Source organism: Halichoerus grypus, chromosome 1, assembly GCF_964656455.1.
Source record: "Halichoerus grypus chromosome 1, mHalGry1.hap1.1, whole genome shotgun sequence".
Lineage (NCBI taxonomy): Eukaryota > Metazoa > Chordata > Mammalia > Carnivora > Phocidae > Halichoerus > Halichoerus grypus.
Genome location: NC_135712.1, coordinates 143,759,652 through 143,776,876, shown reverse-complemented (window position 1 = coordinate 143,776,876; position 17,225 = coordinate 143,759,652). Strand labels below are relative to the sequence as shown.

Genomic DNA, 17,225 nt, shown 5'->3' with positions numbered 1-17,225 from the left:
GACAACTTAATTTAAGAATGGCAAACAGCCCTGATAGGTCATATGTCTTATCACTGTGGGTTTTTTAAGGTACAGAATGTTTTATTTTTTATGGAGTCAGGGAGGCAGTCAACTCTGACCCCACAGTCTATCCGCTCTGGGCGTTTCATAACTGCTCTGTAAAATGGGGCAGGACCTCTTGCGTTAAGGCCTGTCGTATGAAGTGACTTACATGTAACCTGCAGAGTGTAACACTTGGCACATGGTGGGTGTGCAGTTGACAGTTTATACACACCGCCACAAGATGGCCACTAGGTCCTAGCAAGCTCTTGGAGGACAAGGCCCCAGATGTTTCATTCACCTCTGCATCCTTGGGGCCTGGCACAGTGCACAGATGAGGGCAGGTGCTCAGCGAATATTTGTTGAATGAACTACTGGGAATGGGAGTTAGAGCCTGCAGATTTTAGCCCCTTCGTCTTTCCATGGCTTAGATGTCCTGATCCCATGATGAGAACAACTTGTGTGTCCCCAAAGCAGGGTGGCAGGTGATGAACGGCCACCCAAAGCCATTCCCAAATCCCTTCACTCTTTACCAACGTTGCAAATAGCCTAACGCTCAGTTTCCCAGCCTTACTTTCTCCTAGAATTAGCCAAGGAAGCAAATTCTAGAGAGCAAGACACGACACTTCTGCTGAGGGCTTCTGGGGAAGACACTCTCTCCTTGAGAGGCACTGGAGGAAAACTCTACTCCCCCAGACTGCACCTGCTCCATGTCACTAAGTGCAGCTGTGTATGTGATTCATGGAGCTGCTGCAGCCATCTTGAGGTTTTGAGGGAAGACCAACAGGATCAGAGATTCTAAGCTAGAGGCACTGTGCCAACACCAATAATGTCCACCTCCAGAATCCTTGTTCCATGAGAAAAATAACCCTATTGTTTGAGGCATTTTAAACTGGGCATTGCTCTTGCAGCCAGAAGCGCTCCCGACTTTCACAATCAGCACTTCCAAATTGTGTAGATGGGATGCTAACAAGAGATTTGGAGTATGGGTGGGGAGGGGGAGGGAATTTTTTATGGACAAGTAACTTGTTTAATCCTCACAACCACCCTATGAGGTGGGTAATAACATTATCCCCATTCCATAGATAAGGAAACTGAGGCATAGTTTCTGACTCTGGAGCCAAGATTCAACCACTAGGCTAGACTGCCCATCTAAATGTTATTTTATATAACATAAAATGCTATAAAGCCAATTAGATCAGTTTGGGGAGCTCTCTAAATGAGGTTAGAGATGAAAGGAGGACAAAAGACAGTATTTCATTGAAAAATACCGGCATAAGCCAAATCAATTAGCCATCCCACTAATGGGCACTGAGGACTTAAGATGTGTCAATCTTCAACCATGTGCAGGATGTGGAGTATTATCAATAAGGCCCCAGCCCTCAAGGAGCTTACAACACTGTTCTGGACTGAGTTGTGCCCTCAGCCCCCAAACTCATCCAATGAAGTCCTAAGCCCCAGTCCTTGTATTTGGACATAAGGCCCTTAAGAAGATAATTATATTAAAAGGGTTCATAAAGTGTGGGCCCCAAACCAATATGGTGTCCTTATGAGGAAAGGAGATTAGGACTCATCCATGGACAGAGGGAAGACCACATGAAGACCCAGGGGGAAGATGGCCATTTACAAGCCAAGAAGAGAGGCCTCAGGAGAAGGCACCTGCTGACCCCTTGATCTTAGACTTCTAGCCTCCAGAACCATGAGAAGGAAATTTCTGCTGGGTAAGCCTCTCAGTCTGTGGTAATTTGTTATGGCCGCCCTAGCAAACGAATACAAACACCTGATACTCACACATGCTCATAAAGATGCATGCACAAGCAAATTTAATAAAGCAAAATTTGTAACAGCAGAAAACCCCAGACAACTTTACTATCTATCCGGAGGAGACTGGTTAAATAAACTGTGGTTCTCCCACACAGTGGAATGTTCTGCAGCCATTAAATGAGATCTATTGGTGCAGATGTGGCACGATCTTCAAATCACCCTCAAGTGAAGAAAAGCAGGACAGAACGTGGAGCACAGCATCCATTCCGTAAATGGAAGGATATACTAAAAACTCAGAGAGCTGCCTGTGTCGAAGGTGGGGATCACTTTTCACTGGTGCCTTTTTCTAGGATTTGAATTTTTTTTTTAAACCAGGAGCATGTTGCCCACCCCCCAAAAAATCTAGAAGAATGAAAGTAAAATTGTGTGTTTATGTAAGACCCACAGCACATGAGCCCCGGGACTGTCTAAACCTGGGGTCAGCACACCACAGCCTGAGGAGCAAACCTGACCTGGGGTCTGTTTTGTACTGCCTGCAAGCTGAGGACGATTCAAGGGCCATAAAAGGGGAAAAAAAAAAAAAAAAAAAAAAAGGAATATACAACAGAGCTATATGTGGGCTGCAAAGACTAAATATTTATTATGTGGTTCTTTACAGAAAAAGTTTGCCAATCGCTGGTGTAAACAGCATGTTCAAAGTGGGGAAAGTTGTTTGCGTCTGGAGGAGGTGGATGAAGGCTGCTCTGAGGACAGACCCAGGCCGTCTCAAGGGTGGTCGGGGCGGGCTGACACGCCATCGAGGAGGGCTGTCCAGGCAGGCCAAACAGCAGGAGGACAGAGGCGCACAGAAGCCCCTGACAAAGGGGTCTCGGGGCAAAGGGAGGTCTGCTTCAACTGAAGAAGGGGTTGTACGGCGTCACAGGACATGGTGTGAGAAAGTTCCGTGGGTACAGAACTGAGTGGCGCTGCCCCAAATGCCAACCTAAGGACTCATTCTGGATGAGCAGGAGGCTTGCGAATTAGAATACTCGAGGTAGAAGGCGCCATGGCAATCATCAGGTGCACCAGGTTGATTTGGTGGGTAAAGAAAACTGGGGCACAGATAAAAATATGACCTGCCCAAGACCACATGGCTAGTAAGCCACCAGGTGGCTGGAAATGCTGCCCTCTCGCTCAGCGCTCTTTCTAGAACCATAGAGAAGAGAAGGGGGGAAGAAGGAAAGAGAGGAAGACCCGAGTAGAGTAGCGATGGCTGGGATGACAAAGGGAAAAAAAATCAAGGGAGAATGGAAGCGTGGTATCCCCTCCAACCCTGCAGTGGCCTCATTAATCACAGGCACAGCCTGTTCCATTTCTAATCAGAAGGAAAATGGGACTTGATGGAGGAGAGGCATCTGCTCAGAGCCAAGTTTCACCTGCTTGATTACACTTGTTTTAAAAACAGGCGCAGGTACTGATCCCAGAATGCCAGTTCCAATCCATAGCCTCCCCAAGTTCCACGATGAACACAGACTCATCCATTCATAGGATCCTATCAAATATGCCCCATGGTAGTGGACAGATGGCACTTTAAAACCGTGATTAGGAGATCATCAGCATCCACAAACACCCAAGTATTTTCTTAAGACTTAAAAAAACTCCTGATAACGGTCATTAAAGTGGCCCCACCACACACAAACACATCGCTGTTTGCCCTTAAGTATGTAAGGAAAACCATGCCCACTGGAGGTGTTTTCCTTTTAGCCACGATTTAAAGGTAATTCTCCTCCTCTGGAGGCCTGTTTATGACTTCCATCTCTGCCTGGCTGGTTCTGAAAGCCATTTCAGAAAAATAAAATGCAAATTAAAGAAGGAAGACGAATGTCCTGTCCTCCCTCCTTTTCAACTTTCCATAGGGAACTCTATGGCTGATCAGTGTGTAGTGGTCCAGAGAGGAGGAGAGCTGGGTGAAGGGGAGGTAAAGGTGGGTGGTTGGGACTAGCAGACATGTGGACTGAGCCGAAGAGCAGGAAGAAGACACACCTGAGAACCAGCCAACACGTCTATAACCATCACCGGCTCAGGGAGAAGTGTGTGCTCCGGATTGGCCACACCTGGCAGTGTCCCCACAGCTGCCCAGCCCCTTCCTCTCCCAGGCAAGCAAACCTCCCCCCTCCCTCCCGAAGAGTGAAGGATACACAGAATATGCTATGTACGCAGTTATTAGATGGTGTCATTGGCCTCGTGGTTACGGAAGGCTCAGCAAATGAGCGAGATAAAGGGCCACCTGGCAACCACAGAGAGGTTGCCAGCTTTGTGGTGCTATGGGGTTTATTCCCTCAATCAGGTGGCAAATGAGGCTGTCCCCAGCCCACCTTTAGCAGCTGACCATCCCAGAAGGGCAGTGGAGGCTAGAGGCACCTGTCCATCCACAGGACACAGAGACTGCAAAGCTGCTCAGCAAACCTTAACGCAGGTCATTGCTAGTGGTAGAATTCTGGGGTAACTTGTACCTTCTTCTTTTCCGAATTGTCTGACCTTTTATTAATAAGACTATCTTTTTATAACAAATAACAAGGTAATCTTTTTTTTTAATTCAAAACTTATGACATGTAGCGCTTAACCAGACACCCTGCAGGATAAACCAGGACCTCAAACTTCATGTTTTGTAACATGCTTTAGAGAATTGAGTTCTTGGGGCGCCTGGGAGGCTCAGTTGGTTGAGCATCCGACTCTTGGTTTCGGCTCAGGTCATAATCTCAGGGTCGTGGGATCGAGCCCTGTGTCAGGCTCTGCACTGGGCATGGAGCCCGCTTAAGATTCTCTTTCTCCCTCTGCCCTGCCTGCCTACTCCCCACCCCACCCCCCCCGCCGACCTCCCTGCTTGCTCTCTTGTGTGTGTGCACACTCTCTTTCTCTCTCTCTCTCAAAAAAAAAAAAAAAAAAATTGAGTTCTTCCCCCTGAAGCTGAACTTGGTTCTGTGTCAACACTCATTTTCAGGGCAGGAAGAAGTTTCCTGCCACAGATGTTCACATCACATGAGGGCGGAACTATTCCAGTGGAGTTCTGCACACAGCTGTGTGCCCATGTGCACTGACTGGGCTGGTGGTCATGAGGGAAGCAGGGGGTGGCCCTCTGGTCGTAGGGACAGTGTAGGGAACTTACTTGTCGACCAGCCCCTTCTGTTTTAGGATCCGGTACACTTCAGCGGACGTCTGAGGTCCTTGGAGCTTCTGTCCATTCAGCATCTCCTTCTCCAATTCTTCAATGGTCTTAAAAACAAGGATGAAAACACTATTGTAAAGACTAGAGTGGGGATGCCGGGCTGGCGCAGTGAGTTAAGTGTCTGACTCTTGGTTTCGGCTCAGGTTGTGGGGATCTCAGGCTCGTGAGATGGAGCCCCAGGTTGGGCTCTGTGCTGAGAGCAGAGTCTGCTTGACATTCTCTCTCCCTCTGCTCCTACCCCTCCCCCACTGGGCACGTGTGTGTGCGTGTGCGCGCGTGAATCAATCTTTGGGAAAAGAAAAGACCAGACAATCACTTATTTCGAGAGGACAGTGGCGGAGGGAAGCTGCCATCCTCGGCTGTAAACCAGGGAAAGAGAGACCTACAAGCTAAAGCGCTCGGGCATTAGTACTTTTAAGCGAAAACAGACAGGTGTCAGCGGGATATGCACAGCAAGTGCTCGCCGCAGCCCAGGGCTCTCAATGAGGGCGGGCAGACCGACGGACAGAAGGACGGACGGGCGGGCGGGCAGGCGGGTTGGGGGGGTAGGGTTAGGACAGGCCAGGGGCTACCTTCCCGGTTCTGGCAAACGCCTCGGCCACCCTGCGGTTCCGGCCTCCGTAGCAGGTGGTGATGAGGTCGGCCACGCCGCAGCTCTCCAGGAAGGTGGCCGTGGACACCTGGCCCTTGCAGAAGATCTTGGCGAAGGCGATCATTTCCATGAGCCCCAGGCGGATGACGGCAGCTTTGGTGTTGTCCCCGCTGTGGAGGCCGTCGCAGAACCCGGCTCCCACCGCTACAATGTTCTATGAAGGAGACAAGGAAGCCCCGGGTTGCCCGTCACACGCCCGCCGCAGACAAGGCTACTGGAAGATTGGGGGGAGCGGGGGAGGGGCAGGGCCCCTGGCCCACGCTCAGTACGCTCCACTGGCCCCCGCACTGCCCCAGCTTCTGCTCTTGCACCCTGACCGCCAGAGGTGAAAGAAGGCGCCAGGCTTCTACGTTCCCGTTTAGAGGAACCCAAGAGCCCAGGTCCGGGGTCAGGAGGAAGCCCCGCTGGGGAGCATCAGCCGGAGAATTAGAATGGCTGACTGTAGGCTCTGGTCAGATACTGTTTGGACAAACTGCCTCTTTCCTTTTTTTCTTTAATCGAATGCCTGATTGAATGATAACATTCACACGGAAAGGTATGCAGGTCATAAGTATACGGCTTGGTGATATTCTCACAAACTGAACACACCCTGGGAACCAGCACCCTGGCTGAGAAACAGAACATAACCAGTGCCCCAGAAAGCCACCCTCACACCCCCTCCCAGTCACCACCCCCACACAAAGGTAACCACTCTTCTAACAACATAGATTTGCTTCACCTGTCTTTAAATTTTATATTAGAATCAAATGCAATCATTGGTGTCTCCTTGTCTCATTTCGACATCATGTTTGTGAGTTTTAGCTGTATTTTTACATATGGCACATTTATTTTCATTGCTGCATTGCATTCTTTTTTTATTTTATTTTATTTAAATGGAGGGAGGCCTGGGTGGCTCAGTCAGTGAAGCACCTGCCTTCGGCTCGGGTCATGATCCCAGGTTCCTGGGATCGAGCCCCGCATTGGGCTCCCTGCTCAATGGGGAGCCTGCTTCTCCCTCTCCCACTCCCCCTGCTTGTGTTCCCTCTCTCTCTGTCAAATAAATAAATAAAATCTTAAATAAATAAATAAATAAATAATTAATAAATAAATAAGTAAATAAATAAATGGAATTAACTTATCATGTAGTATTAGTTTCAGAGAGGTAGAGTTCAGGGATTCATCAGTTGCATAGAACACCCAGTGCTCCTTGCATTCTACTGTGTGAATACAGTTTTTTTTTCAGCCATTCTCTTGCCAAACTAGGTAGTTCCCAGTTTGGGGCCACTGCAAATGGTGCTCCTGTGGCCAGGCTGGGTGGCCCTGGGTGACCACACGCAGGCATTTCTGTTGGGTGTGTGCCTGGGAGTGGCGTTGCTGGGTCAGTATGTCTGCAAATGTGCTTTTCAAGTTTCGGCCTTTTGTTTCACTTAATTACCCCTATACAAGCATTCGTGGGCCCCCCACCCCCACCCCGCTCTCCCAGGGCCCTCTGCTACACCCAAGGCAGATAAGACCGAGAGAGCTGCCTCTTCAGAAGCTGATAATCTGGTTCAGGGATCAGCACACTAAGGGCCAACTGCCTGTTTCTGTAAATGTCCTGGAGGCCAGGCCCCCCTGCTCGTTTGCGCACCATCTGTGGTTACCTTGGTGCTGTTAACAGCAGATCTGAGTACTTGCCACATAGCCCGTATGGGCCACAAAGCCCACAGCGTTTCCTATGTGGCCCTTACAGAAAAAGTTTGCCAACCGCTGGCCTAATAGGAAAATAAAAGGGTGCCCATAATTATAGCCTGGGCAGAAAAGGATATCCCGCAAGAGGGACTGAGAATCTGATTTTCATTTCAACCTGTGTGTACTAAGCATGCCCTGTGTGGGAACCTCTACACAGGGCCCAGAGGGTGGTGCCGGGGCACGTGGGGGCTGAGGGTGCCCCCAGGGAGGAGCTACCAAGACAGAATGAGACACAGAGCTTCTCCCCGAAGAGCTGACAATACAGTTGGCCTAAGAGACCACAAAGTGCATCAAGGATGAGAGCGAGCGGAGGGGTGACAGGGGCCACAAGCTTCATTTCAGAGTAGGGAAGCCTGCACCGAGGAGGGGGCGTCTGAGCTGGGCCTCAAATCCCGTGGAAAACCAAACAACCATATATGACAAGTAATATCTGCATGTGCCCACTCATTTGGGACTTCGGGCAAGTCCCCGGGCTCCTAGCCCTGCCCACGTGACCGGCTCCTGCACCGAGAGCGCTCGACACCAGGGAAAATGCAAGTATTTCGCCTCTGCCTAACCCCACTAGCATTTTTCCATACTACCTGGTGGCTACTGATGAATTTGTGCGTGGAGAGACCTTAAAATATGAAGCTAATTGGTAACGAATAGGAGATGAAATAAGCACAGCTCTTCCTCCAAAAACAAAAAGAAAAAGTGTTTTTTTATTAATGAAAGAATTATCTCTCAAAACATCAGGCCTATAGAATTTGACGGATGAGGTTAAAAACAGAACAAACCGGGGAGGAAAAATGTCTTCTCTGGTTGATACGCAGTTTCTAATAAAATACATCAAACGCAGCACTGATGTGGCCAGGCTCACCCCGAGAAACAGAGCTGGCCATTTAAACACAGCAATCGCTCACCGGGAGACCGAAGACACAAAGCCATTGCAGATGAAAAGGAAAAAAAAAAAAAAAACCAAAAACCACTGAGCCCAGCTGAAGCTTTTGTCTACTTCCAATACACCAATAAAACAGCACCCTCTCTTCCAAGCTTCAAGGGCAGAATGAAGAAGCCTAGAACAGGGGATGGGAGTGGAGGGGGCCCGAAATCTATCTTGTTCTCTTCCTCGGGAATAATCCCAGGGCTTACTCTGGTTGCTGGCTATTCTTCTCGTGGCTACTGACATGGAAAGGGAAGAGTAAAACAATTCTCTAAAAAATGATCAGAAAGCTGGCATGAGCACGTGCAAATTTTAGACAGATTCGCTCTCTTTCTCTGCTCTAGAGGGTCTCCCAGTGAGGTTATGGGCTGTTCTAACAGACCAACCAAGTAGCTTCCAGGTGGATCACTCTCCCCCTTACAAAGGCCAGACTCCATGTAGACCCCGCTGCCCACAGCTGCAGGTAGAGCTGGTGAGGAATCGGGTCTTCCCCATTCATGGCCCGAGCAGAGAGCCTGGGTTTTCCTACGGTACTAACTTCTGTCTGTGCCTGCAGAAGCCTCCCAACCCCTTCCTGCCCACGCAGGCAATGGAAGCTCTGGGTCTGATCAGCCCCGACAGCACCCATCCCTCACCAGGCACCTGCGGCGCATGCTCACTGATGCAGCAAGCGGGCAGCTCCTGGCTTGGCACACTCTTAGGCTCTGGCAGCCTCACATGAAGAGGAGAGGGGAGAGGCGGTGGGGAAGGAGCCCCGAGACGCTGAGGGGTGAAACAACCCCCTAACCTTTTAGGTGGGGCACGATGCAACGGCGAACCGGGGATGGTACGAACACCCAAGGGCTGGGTCCAAACAGACCCAAACACCCCTCCTGGCAGAGCAGCCGGACGAAGGAAGCCAGGGGGAGACACTGGAAGCACATGCACTGATAGCCGGCGGTTCTCTCTCTGCCTCATTGCTGTGCGACCTTGGGACAATGACTCCACCTCTCTGAGCGTTCTGGGCCTTGGGGATAAAATTCAGGGCGTGGATAAAATCTTTCAAGGCCCTTCTGGTGGTGACATTCCTCCAGGAAAGCTGGTGCAGCTGTGGCCTGCCCCGAGGCTGCAGATAAGCAGGGGCGGTCCTGTGGGAACGAAGAGACACCTGGGGACATGCAGGGCGACTGAGCACAGAGGCCATGAGGCCAACTGTTGGGTGAGCATGCTGAATGGTTGTATTGAAGTTGCCATGGCAACATGCCAAGGCCTAGGATCCAAACAGTGACTGTTGAAATGGCTATCTGCCGCCGCCTGGACCGTCTCCAGTGCCCCCTTCACCACAACGTGACCCATTCTGGAGGTTAGTTGATGAACCAACCTCAGTACATGTCTACGGACTGATTGAGAGATACAATGACTTCCTTCCAACAAGGGGCTCCTAGACACAGAGGAGGAGAGAGGGATTACTTACGAAGGGCCTACAGTGCGCCCACCACGCACACGGTCTCCTCTGAATTCTCATGACAACGCTGGCACGCGTGTCCCTCACCTCCTGGCTGGCTCACGGAGGTTCAGCGGCTTACCGAGAACACCTCTCGCTGGTGAGGGATGCCATCCCAGGGCCTGGCTTCCCAGGCCCACTCTGTTCCCTGCGCCTTGCCTCTTCCATGGTATGGCAAATTTGGCCCGGCCATCCCCCCAGCCCCCCATAGGGTCGGAGACCTTCCTGAACCCTCTGCAATCAGATGTCAAAGGGGAGTGCCTCTCTGGCCTACATGTGGGCTTGGGAGGTAAAAAGGGTAGGCTTAGGAGAACAGATTTTGGGGGGAAATAATGAAAATAACAGCTAACCTTCTTGAACTGCTCTAAGTGCTTCCAGTATTATTAACTGGTTTAATCTTCACAACATTCCTACAAGGTGGGCCCCATGATTATGCTCAGGGCAAGGTGAGGAAACTCCCCCACACACGGGTGGGTAGCCGGCCCAAGGTCACACGGTGGGTACCTGCAGGACCAGGCTGCCTGGCCCCAGAGTTCTCTCCGGGGGGTAGATCACACTGTGCTGCTCCAGGTCAGTGAATGAAAGGCACAGAGGGGCCACCTCAGATTCAAGATAAGAACTTTCCAACAGGAAGAGCTGACCTCACCCAACCAAAAGGACTTGGAGGTGAAGGAGTGAGCTCTCAGTCACTGGAAGCATCCAAGCAGGAGCTGTGTGGATGAGCCCTGAGCTCCAGAGCAATGCTTCTGATCTTTCGTGTCACTGCTCTCAGAGAAAAGACAGATGAGAGTGCCCATGGCCTGGGACTGCAGCCGCTCTCTTGGCCCTTCTGTGACCCCTTCACCGCAGGGCACACAGATGAGGACTACCTCAGTTTCCCCTAGATGGCTGACCTCCCCACGGTGGGGGCGGTGGGGAGGTAGAGAGGAGCAGGAGGCCACTGCAGGGTAAACTCCTCCCTTCCAACGGGACCCTGGGCACCGATCCAGTTTAATCGCCTTATGATGGATCTTGAAACTCTCACTCTCTCCCTCTACCACTTATCACTGTCAAAAGAAAAATAAACACACTGAGCCAGTCAGATCATGTTTGAATAGCATCCGAGCAGATGTCCTACGAGATCGCTCAGCTGTGAAAGTTATCATTATCCACTGTGCATTTAAATCTCCTCTAAACTATTCTGGGGCTAAAAATACCATGATTTTCAGAAGATAGACATGCTTAAGCCCTTCCCCATTTCCTGGGTTATGGCAATACTCAGAGGCAATCATTCACCCTGAAGCTCCGTCTTTGCAATTCTGAACTGGGGCGGTTTGGATGGGACTCCATTCCTTCCACTCCTAGCCTCCCCGTGGGAAGAATGCAAAAGCAGAGAAGCTGCCCGGCCCAGGCTACCTGCGGGTTATGCAAACACTCTCACCACCCAGGACACAGGGCTCCAGTGAAACCCAGGCAGCAGTCACTGTTTCCTGTATGGGCAGTGCTCCATCTGATTCTGCCTGAGGCCAGCTCCTAGGGCTCTGGGCCTAAGGGAAAACTCTGATTGCAGAGTGTAGGCTGACCCCGGGCAAGGCACCGAGTTACGGCTTGCAGGTCAGGCTCTGCAGAAGGCAGCCCGGCTGAGGTTCAAGGAGGGCTGAGGGACAAGCCCACAGTGAGCCCACCAGGCAGGGCACCCTAGAGCAGTGATGTCCAGTAGAAGCTTCTGCAATGATGTAGATGTTTTCTGTCTGCTCATGCAACAGAAGAGTCGCTAGCCACTGAGACTCCCTGAAGACTCATGTAGCGATGGAGTCTTTGAAACGGGGCTACTGTGACTCAGAAACGGGACTCTTGATTTTTTTTTTTTTAATTTTTAATTAATTCGAACGTAAATGCAAACAGCCACATATGGCTAGTGGGATCCAGTAGCGGCCCTGGCTAGACACTAAGCCTGAGGCTGTGCTTCACAGCGAGGCTTATCTCAGCCAAAGCCCTGGGAAGAAACTTATATGCCCAGACATCAGGGCTGCTTAACCTCACTACAGAACAGCCCTGCAAGGGAATGTCATGTGGCTGGGACACAGGGTCTGGGGTTATGCCCCAATCTACTTTCCCCTTCCAGAGTCGTAAGAGCCCCTGACTTTCACGCAAGTATATGGCTGACTGAGGGGGGAGAAAAAAAAACATTTCCCAATATCTCTTGCAGCTAGGTATAGTCACACAATTAAGTACTGCCCATTGAGATGAAGCCAAATTATTACATTGTGGCTCCCCAGAACCTGCCTTAAAGGACAGCTGTCACGTGCCGTTTATCCTTTCTTTTTTCCCACCCTAATGCCTGGGAGGCAGACGTGACGGTTGGAACTCTGGTCACCATTTTAGAACATGAGGACAAGGGCCTACCCTTGTGAGCAGGAAGGAGCCTGGGTCCCTGAGAATTCTGTAGAATGGAGCTATCACATGGATTCAGGATTTTTTACATAAGAAAGAAATTAACTTCTACTGTGTTCAGCCACTATCATCTTGGGTCTCTGTTAATGAAACCTAATCCTGATAAAGCATCTAGTAAAAATGGTAAGTTGAGCTTTACAGTTATGATTTTTGTGCTTTTCTGTAAGGAGTGCCACTTAAAATTTACATTAAAACAAACAAAAATACACCCTCAGTGAAAGAAGCCACACGCAGAAGAGTAGATACTGTACAACTCCATTATGAAAGTTCTAGAAAATGCAAACTGCAGTGTACAAAGGCAGATCTGTGGCTGCCTGGCTGGGGTAGGGGCTGAAAAGGGACACACAGAATCGCTTGGGGATGATGGAAATGTTCTGTATTATGGTGGTGATTTTCAGGGTATATGCACACGACTGTTAAAACCCACTGTATTAGGTACTTTACATAGATGCAGTTTAATGTACATGAATTAGGCTTAAATAAAGTGGATATTTAAAAAAGACATTCCCTTAATGGAGATTAATACAGGTCAGAGGTAAAGGGCATTCTGAAGGCAGTAAAATGCACTGTTACAAAATGATTTTGCATAAAACCTTTACATTTTCTTTTTGGTTTTATCCTTGTAGTGAGCTGTTCGCCTTTTTTTTTTTTTTTTTGGTACTCGAATGCCCTTATGTTTTTGAGCACCAAAAAAGAGTGTACATTTCTTTGATTGCTAGAATGGAGATTACTAAAGACTATTAATTTAATGTGAAAGAGTAAAACATGTCAAACTATTTGAACAGTAAGATCCAGTTTTTGTTTTTAAAAGGGGCCACATATATATGATACACTCACTAAAAAGACGGGGAGGGTATAGAAAAAACATCAACAGTGGTGATCTGAGGATGTAGGGATTATCAGTGATTTTCACTTTCTTTATACCCTTCTGCTGTGTGAAGCACAATGAATGTGCACTACTTTTATAATCAGAAAAAACAACAAACTATTAGTTATGTAATAAAAGAAACGATGTCCAATTGTCCTTGCCTTGGCAGCCTCTGACAAAGGAGGGCTTCCTTTTATTCAACTGGACACAAACCAAAAAAGGCAGGCTGTACATAGTAACCAAAGAACACCAGACTAAGATTCCTGGAGCCCCCGTTCACACTCCAACTGTGTCCATATTTGCTACATTTGAGTGATTTAATCTCTCTGGATCTCTGTCTCCTTATCTGTATGACTGAATGGTTAGACTCAGTTACAGCCAAAAATGCCCGTTTCTCAGTTTTAAAAAATCCCAGCTCTGATGCAAGCCGACAGGAATGATGGTAACTGATCCTGTTTCAAAGGATAGCCAGAGGAAGGAAGATAAATGGTCCTCCACCCCCATCTGTCTCTGCCCCCCACGAGCCACGCTCTGTCCCGGTAGCAGGCACTGATCCACTTACAGGTTTCCTGCCAACAAAAATGAAAAGCCAGTCTAAGTTCAGACACAAAACCAGCATGAGGTCCCATTAGCTGAATCTTTTCCAGAACCCTCCAACTAGAATCTTTCTTCTCCCCCAAGCCCTCTTTGTTCTGGGCAGGATCTCACAGCTTCTCCATCCACCACCAAAAATACCCAGTCACTTAAAAACTGTTTTGGAGCAACATAGGCTGGTGCTGAGCAATTAGGCGTTCATGATGCCCCTGCTGTCAAGTGGTCATTAGTTTAATGAAGGACTATTAAAAGCACATAAAAATCTCAACCAAAAAACACACAAGGCAGCCAAAGCCAGTGCCTTAACTGTGTAAGAGGGCCTGCCCGTAAGGTGAAGAATGCCCCCCCACACTCAAAAACGGGGTCGTGTGCTGCCCTTGGGGGAGCCCGAGCCTTTCACTGGCTTTCCTTCTTAAAATCCTCATTGTACAAGGACACGTGACCACACAAACACATGCGATATGAATTCTACAAAGTGGTTTTAAACTCTGACGAGAAAAAAGGACGTATGTACAATCGAGAGAAAGAACGGGAAGGCATTCTTTGGATTCTCGTCTTTACGGCATACTTTCTGTCTTTGCAATTTTTACCTGACAAAGCCTGAGCCCAAGCCTGATTGCCTGACTTCCTTCCTGAGGTGCTCAAATTCCTGAAAAGCGGCTTTTGCTACAAAAGAAAGGACTCAAAAGTGCCTCAAAGGGGGGCATTCATTCACACCGAGGCTTTTTTTTGAGAAGGCAGCTGATTCCAGTTGGGGTGGGGGGGAAGGATCAGAAAGTGCAGCCCAGCTTCCCACTGGCTGTTGCCCAGCATCAGGCTAGAGAGGCCCCCCCCCCCCCCCCCACCAAGAAGACTTCCACAGGCAGAGTGGAACAGGTCAGGAGCCCGTGTGGAAACTCTTCCCTCTACCCTTCCAAGCCACCGGCTAATAGAAGCTTCTTCTTTCACTGGACCATTTCCCTTTACGGATAAAGATAAAACTATTCCTAGAAAAGCCTTTGTCAGCAGCAGACTATTTTCCCTTTAAAAAGAACAACCAGCCAAGCCATCAAACCAAAGGAGTAGCATAATTCAGAGGGAATAAGTCCCTTCCCCACTCAAGACAATGTGTAAGAGAAATATATGAATTCATAGGGGGGAAAAAAAAGAATGCTTTGGTCCCCTGTGAAACTCTACAATCAAGACACCCTCCATGCTTTTGAAATATCAATGCTGCCAATTTCCCAAATAACAAAACACCACATGTCCCCCCCCCAATTTACAAATGAAAGCAAAGCGGCCTGGAAGAGGAAGTCCAACCACCCAGGACAGGCTGAGGCAAAGCAGGAAGTGATACACAAGGCTCTCAATTCAGTATTCTTCTCTCAAGTACAAGCACAGAACACAGAGCCCACTCTTCAGGACTGGATTTGGTAATTCGGACAGTGCCCCGGGCATATTAGCTCCTCTCCTTGAGCAGAAGTAACAAGGCCGACTTTACCTTAAGAGCACCACAAAGTTCGACAGTGTCTGCGTCGTCAACCACAGTAATTCGAAAATTTGGGGTCTGCAGAAGCTCTTTGAAGAGAAGGCCATTCTCCATTATTTTGCTGCCTATTGACAGGTTAGAAAGAAAGAATAAGAATGCTTAATCTTAATAACTTCCACATCTAACAGTTTTGAATGTTTTTCTTATTGCAATAAGTAATGTATATTCATCACAGAAAGTGTAGAAAATTCAGGAGTAGAAATAGAAAATAAAAGTACTCCATAATTCTACCACAGACGATCATTAGCAATTTGGCACACGTCTTTAACCTACTGAAATATGAATATACATAGTTCTTCTCAGAATTGGCAACATTTCATAATCTGCTTTCCCCCATTTTGTGGCATGAATAATTTTCAATGACATATTTGCTACATCATTTTAAATAGCTGCTTTGTGTTTTACTGTGTATATGTGTTCTATTTTATCTAAGTATCTTTCTATGTTTAATCCCTAAAACTGTTGCAACTTTCTGCTACCATAAACACTTACGAAGGCAACTTCCAGGTTTTCATTTGTAACAGATTCCCATTCAAAACCACCCACCCTGTCCTTTCCACTGGAGGAGTGCAGTCCCTTCCACTCATGTTAGGCTTGACCACGTGAAGTGCTTGGACTCAAAGCAAATGGGGCATATTTCCCTACCCCTTAACTTTGGGCTCAGTCATGTGATTTGCTTTGGTCAACAGGACATGAGCAGACACGACCCAGGGGATACTTCCAGCCCACTCACGCAGAAGTAGGGCTGGTTTCCTTGTACCTCTGCCTTCAATGAGAGAACATTCCCTGGCTAGCCCGTTGGGCCCGTAGGGAAGAGCCACCCAGCCCAGCAACTCTGGCCCAGAGCAGCCCACCCCCAGGGGACCCACAGGTGTTAGCTGTGCTTACTTTGTATGCCACTGAGATTCTGTGATCGATACTTAGCATCACTATGGCAATACAGAACTGATACAAACAACAACTATTTTCATTGACTGACCATCGGAAGATGGAACTGCATTCAAAGCATACTGGTTTTTGCTACTGCTACATCCTGTCCCCTGAGACAGCCCCTGGAATGGGACGGAGGCTCTGTAGTTTTTACTTTCCCTTCTTTTGTTTTGTTTAGGGGCTTGGGATTAAAACTAAGACAAACACAAATAAAACTTTCCGCATAATGCCTGGTGTGAAATCTGCTCTGATCAGTGAGGGTGTGGGGTGGGGCTCGGCTCTGGGAGGCCCTGGAAACCAGGTGATAAACCTTCCCAGCCACGTCCTGGCTCCCACGCCAACGTCAGCACACAGAAATGGCAGAAAGCTCACTCAGGACTACAGTATTGGGGGCTCTGCCTGCCTCTAGGTTCCCAAGTGTGTTCCCACACATGTCTTTGCACCTTACAGTCACCTGGGGATCGTTAACGATACCAATGCCCGGCCACATCCCAGGCCAATTAAATCAGTTTCCGTGGTGGAGCAGGGCTCAGTTAACTTTTGAAGCTCCCCAGACGACTCCTGGAGACAAGTCTGCAAACCTCTGATTTCACCTACTTCAGGTTCAGCTTCCTCATGAGTAAAATACTATGGCACCCTCAGGATTGTTGTGGGGTTAAATAAGAAGCAGGTGTGAAAACAGCCTATTAGTGCACACAGAGGTCCTAGAGAGTAACGATGGGGAGGGCGGACACACACTTATGACTGTATTTCCCCATTTACAGACAGGAGGCCCAGAGAGGTTTACCAACTTGCCCAGGGTCACATGGCAGAAGGCAGAGCCCAATTCTAACCCAGGTACTATGGCTCCAAGGCCCATGCTCTGACTCTCTATGCTATGCTTCCTCGCAGGGGTGGGGGGGGTGGCGGCGAGATAAACCAGCAAAACCCAAATAAACATCACAGAGCTATATTCTTCCAGTGAAGAAAAAAAAGATGACTGTCAACAATTACGATTACACCCGTAAGTTATACAATGTCAAAATAATCCAGGGGAGAGTGGAAGATGGATGATGGATACATGGGACTCATGACACTGTTCTGCCTCTCCTTTTGTT

General features: G+C 48.7%; 1 protein-coding gene across 2 annotated transcripts in view; it reads right to left on the bottom strand.

Annotated features, from left to right (window-relative positions):
- Positions 1-17,225, bottom strand: part of GPD1L (glycerol-3-phosphate dehydrogenase 1 like) — an 80,510-nt gene that overhangs the window by 19,840 nt on the left and 43,445 nt on the right. For both annotated transcript variants that reach the window (XM_078072749.1, XM_036078866.2), the window contains exons 5-7: positions 15,151-15,263; positions 5,581-5,814; positions 4,949-5,055 (exon numbers count right to left, since the gene is read on the bottom strand). In XM_078072749.1, the coding sequence (XP_077928875.1) occupies positions 4,949-5,055; positions 5,581-5,814; positions 15,151-15,263 (454 nt within the window). The remainder of the gene's footprint in view (positions 1-4,948; positions 5,056-5,580; positions 5,815-15,150; positions 15,264-17,225) is intronic.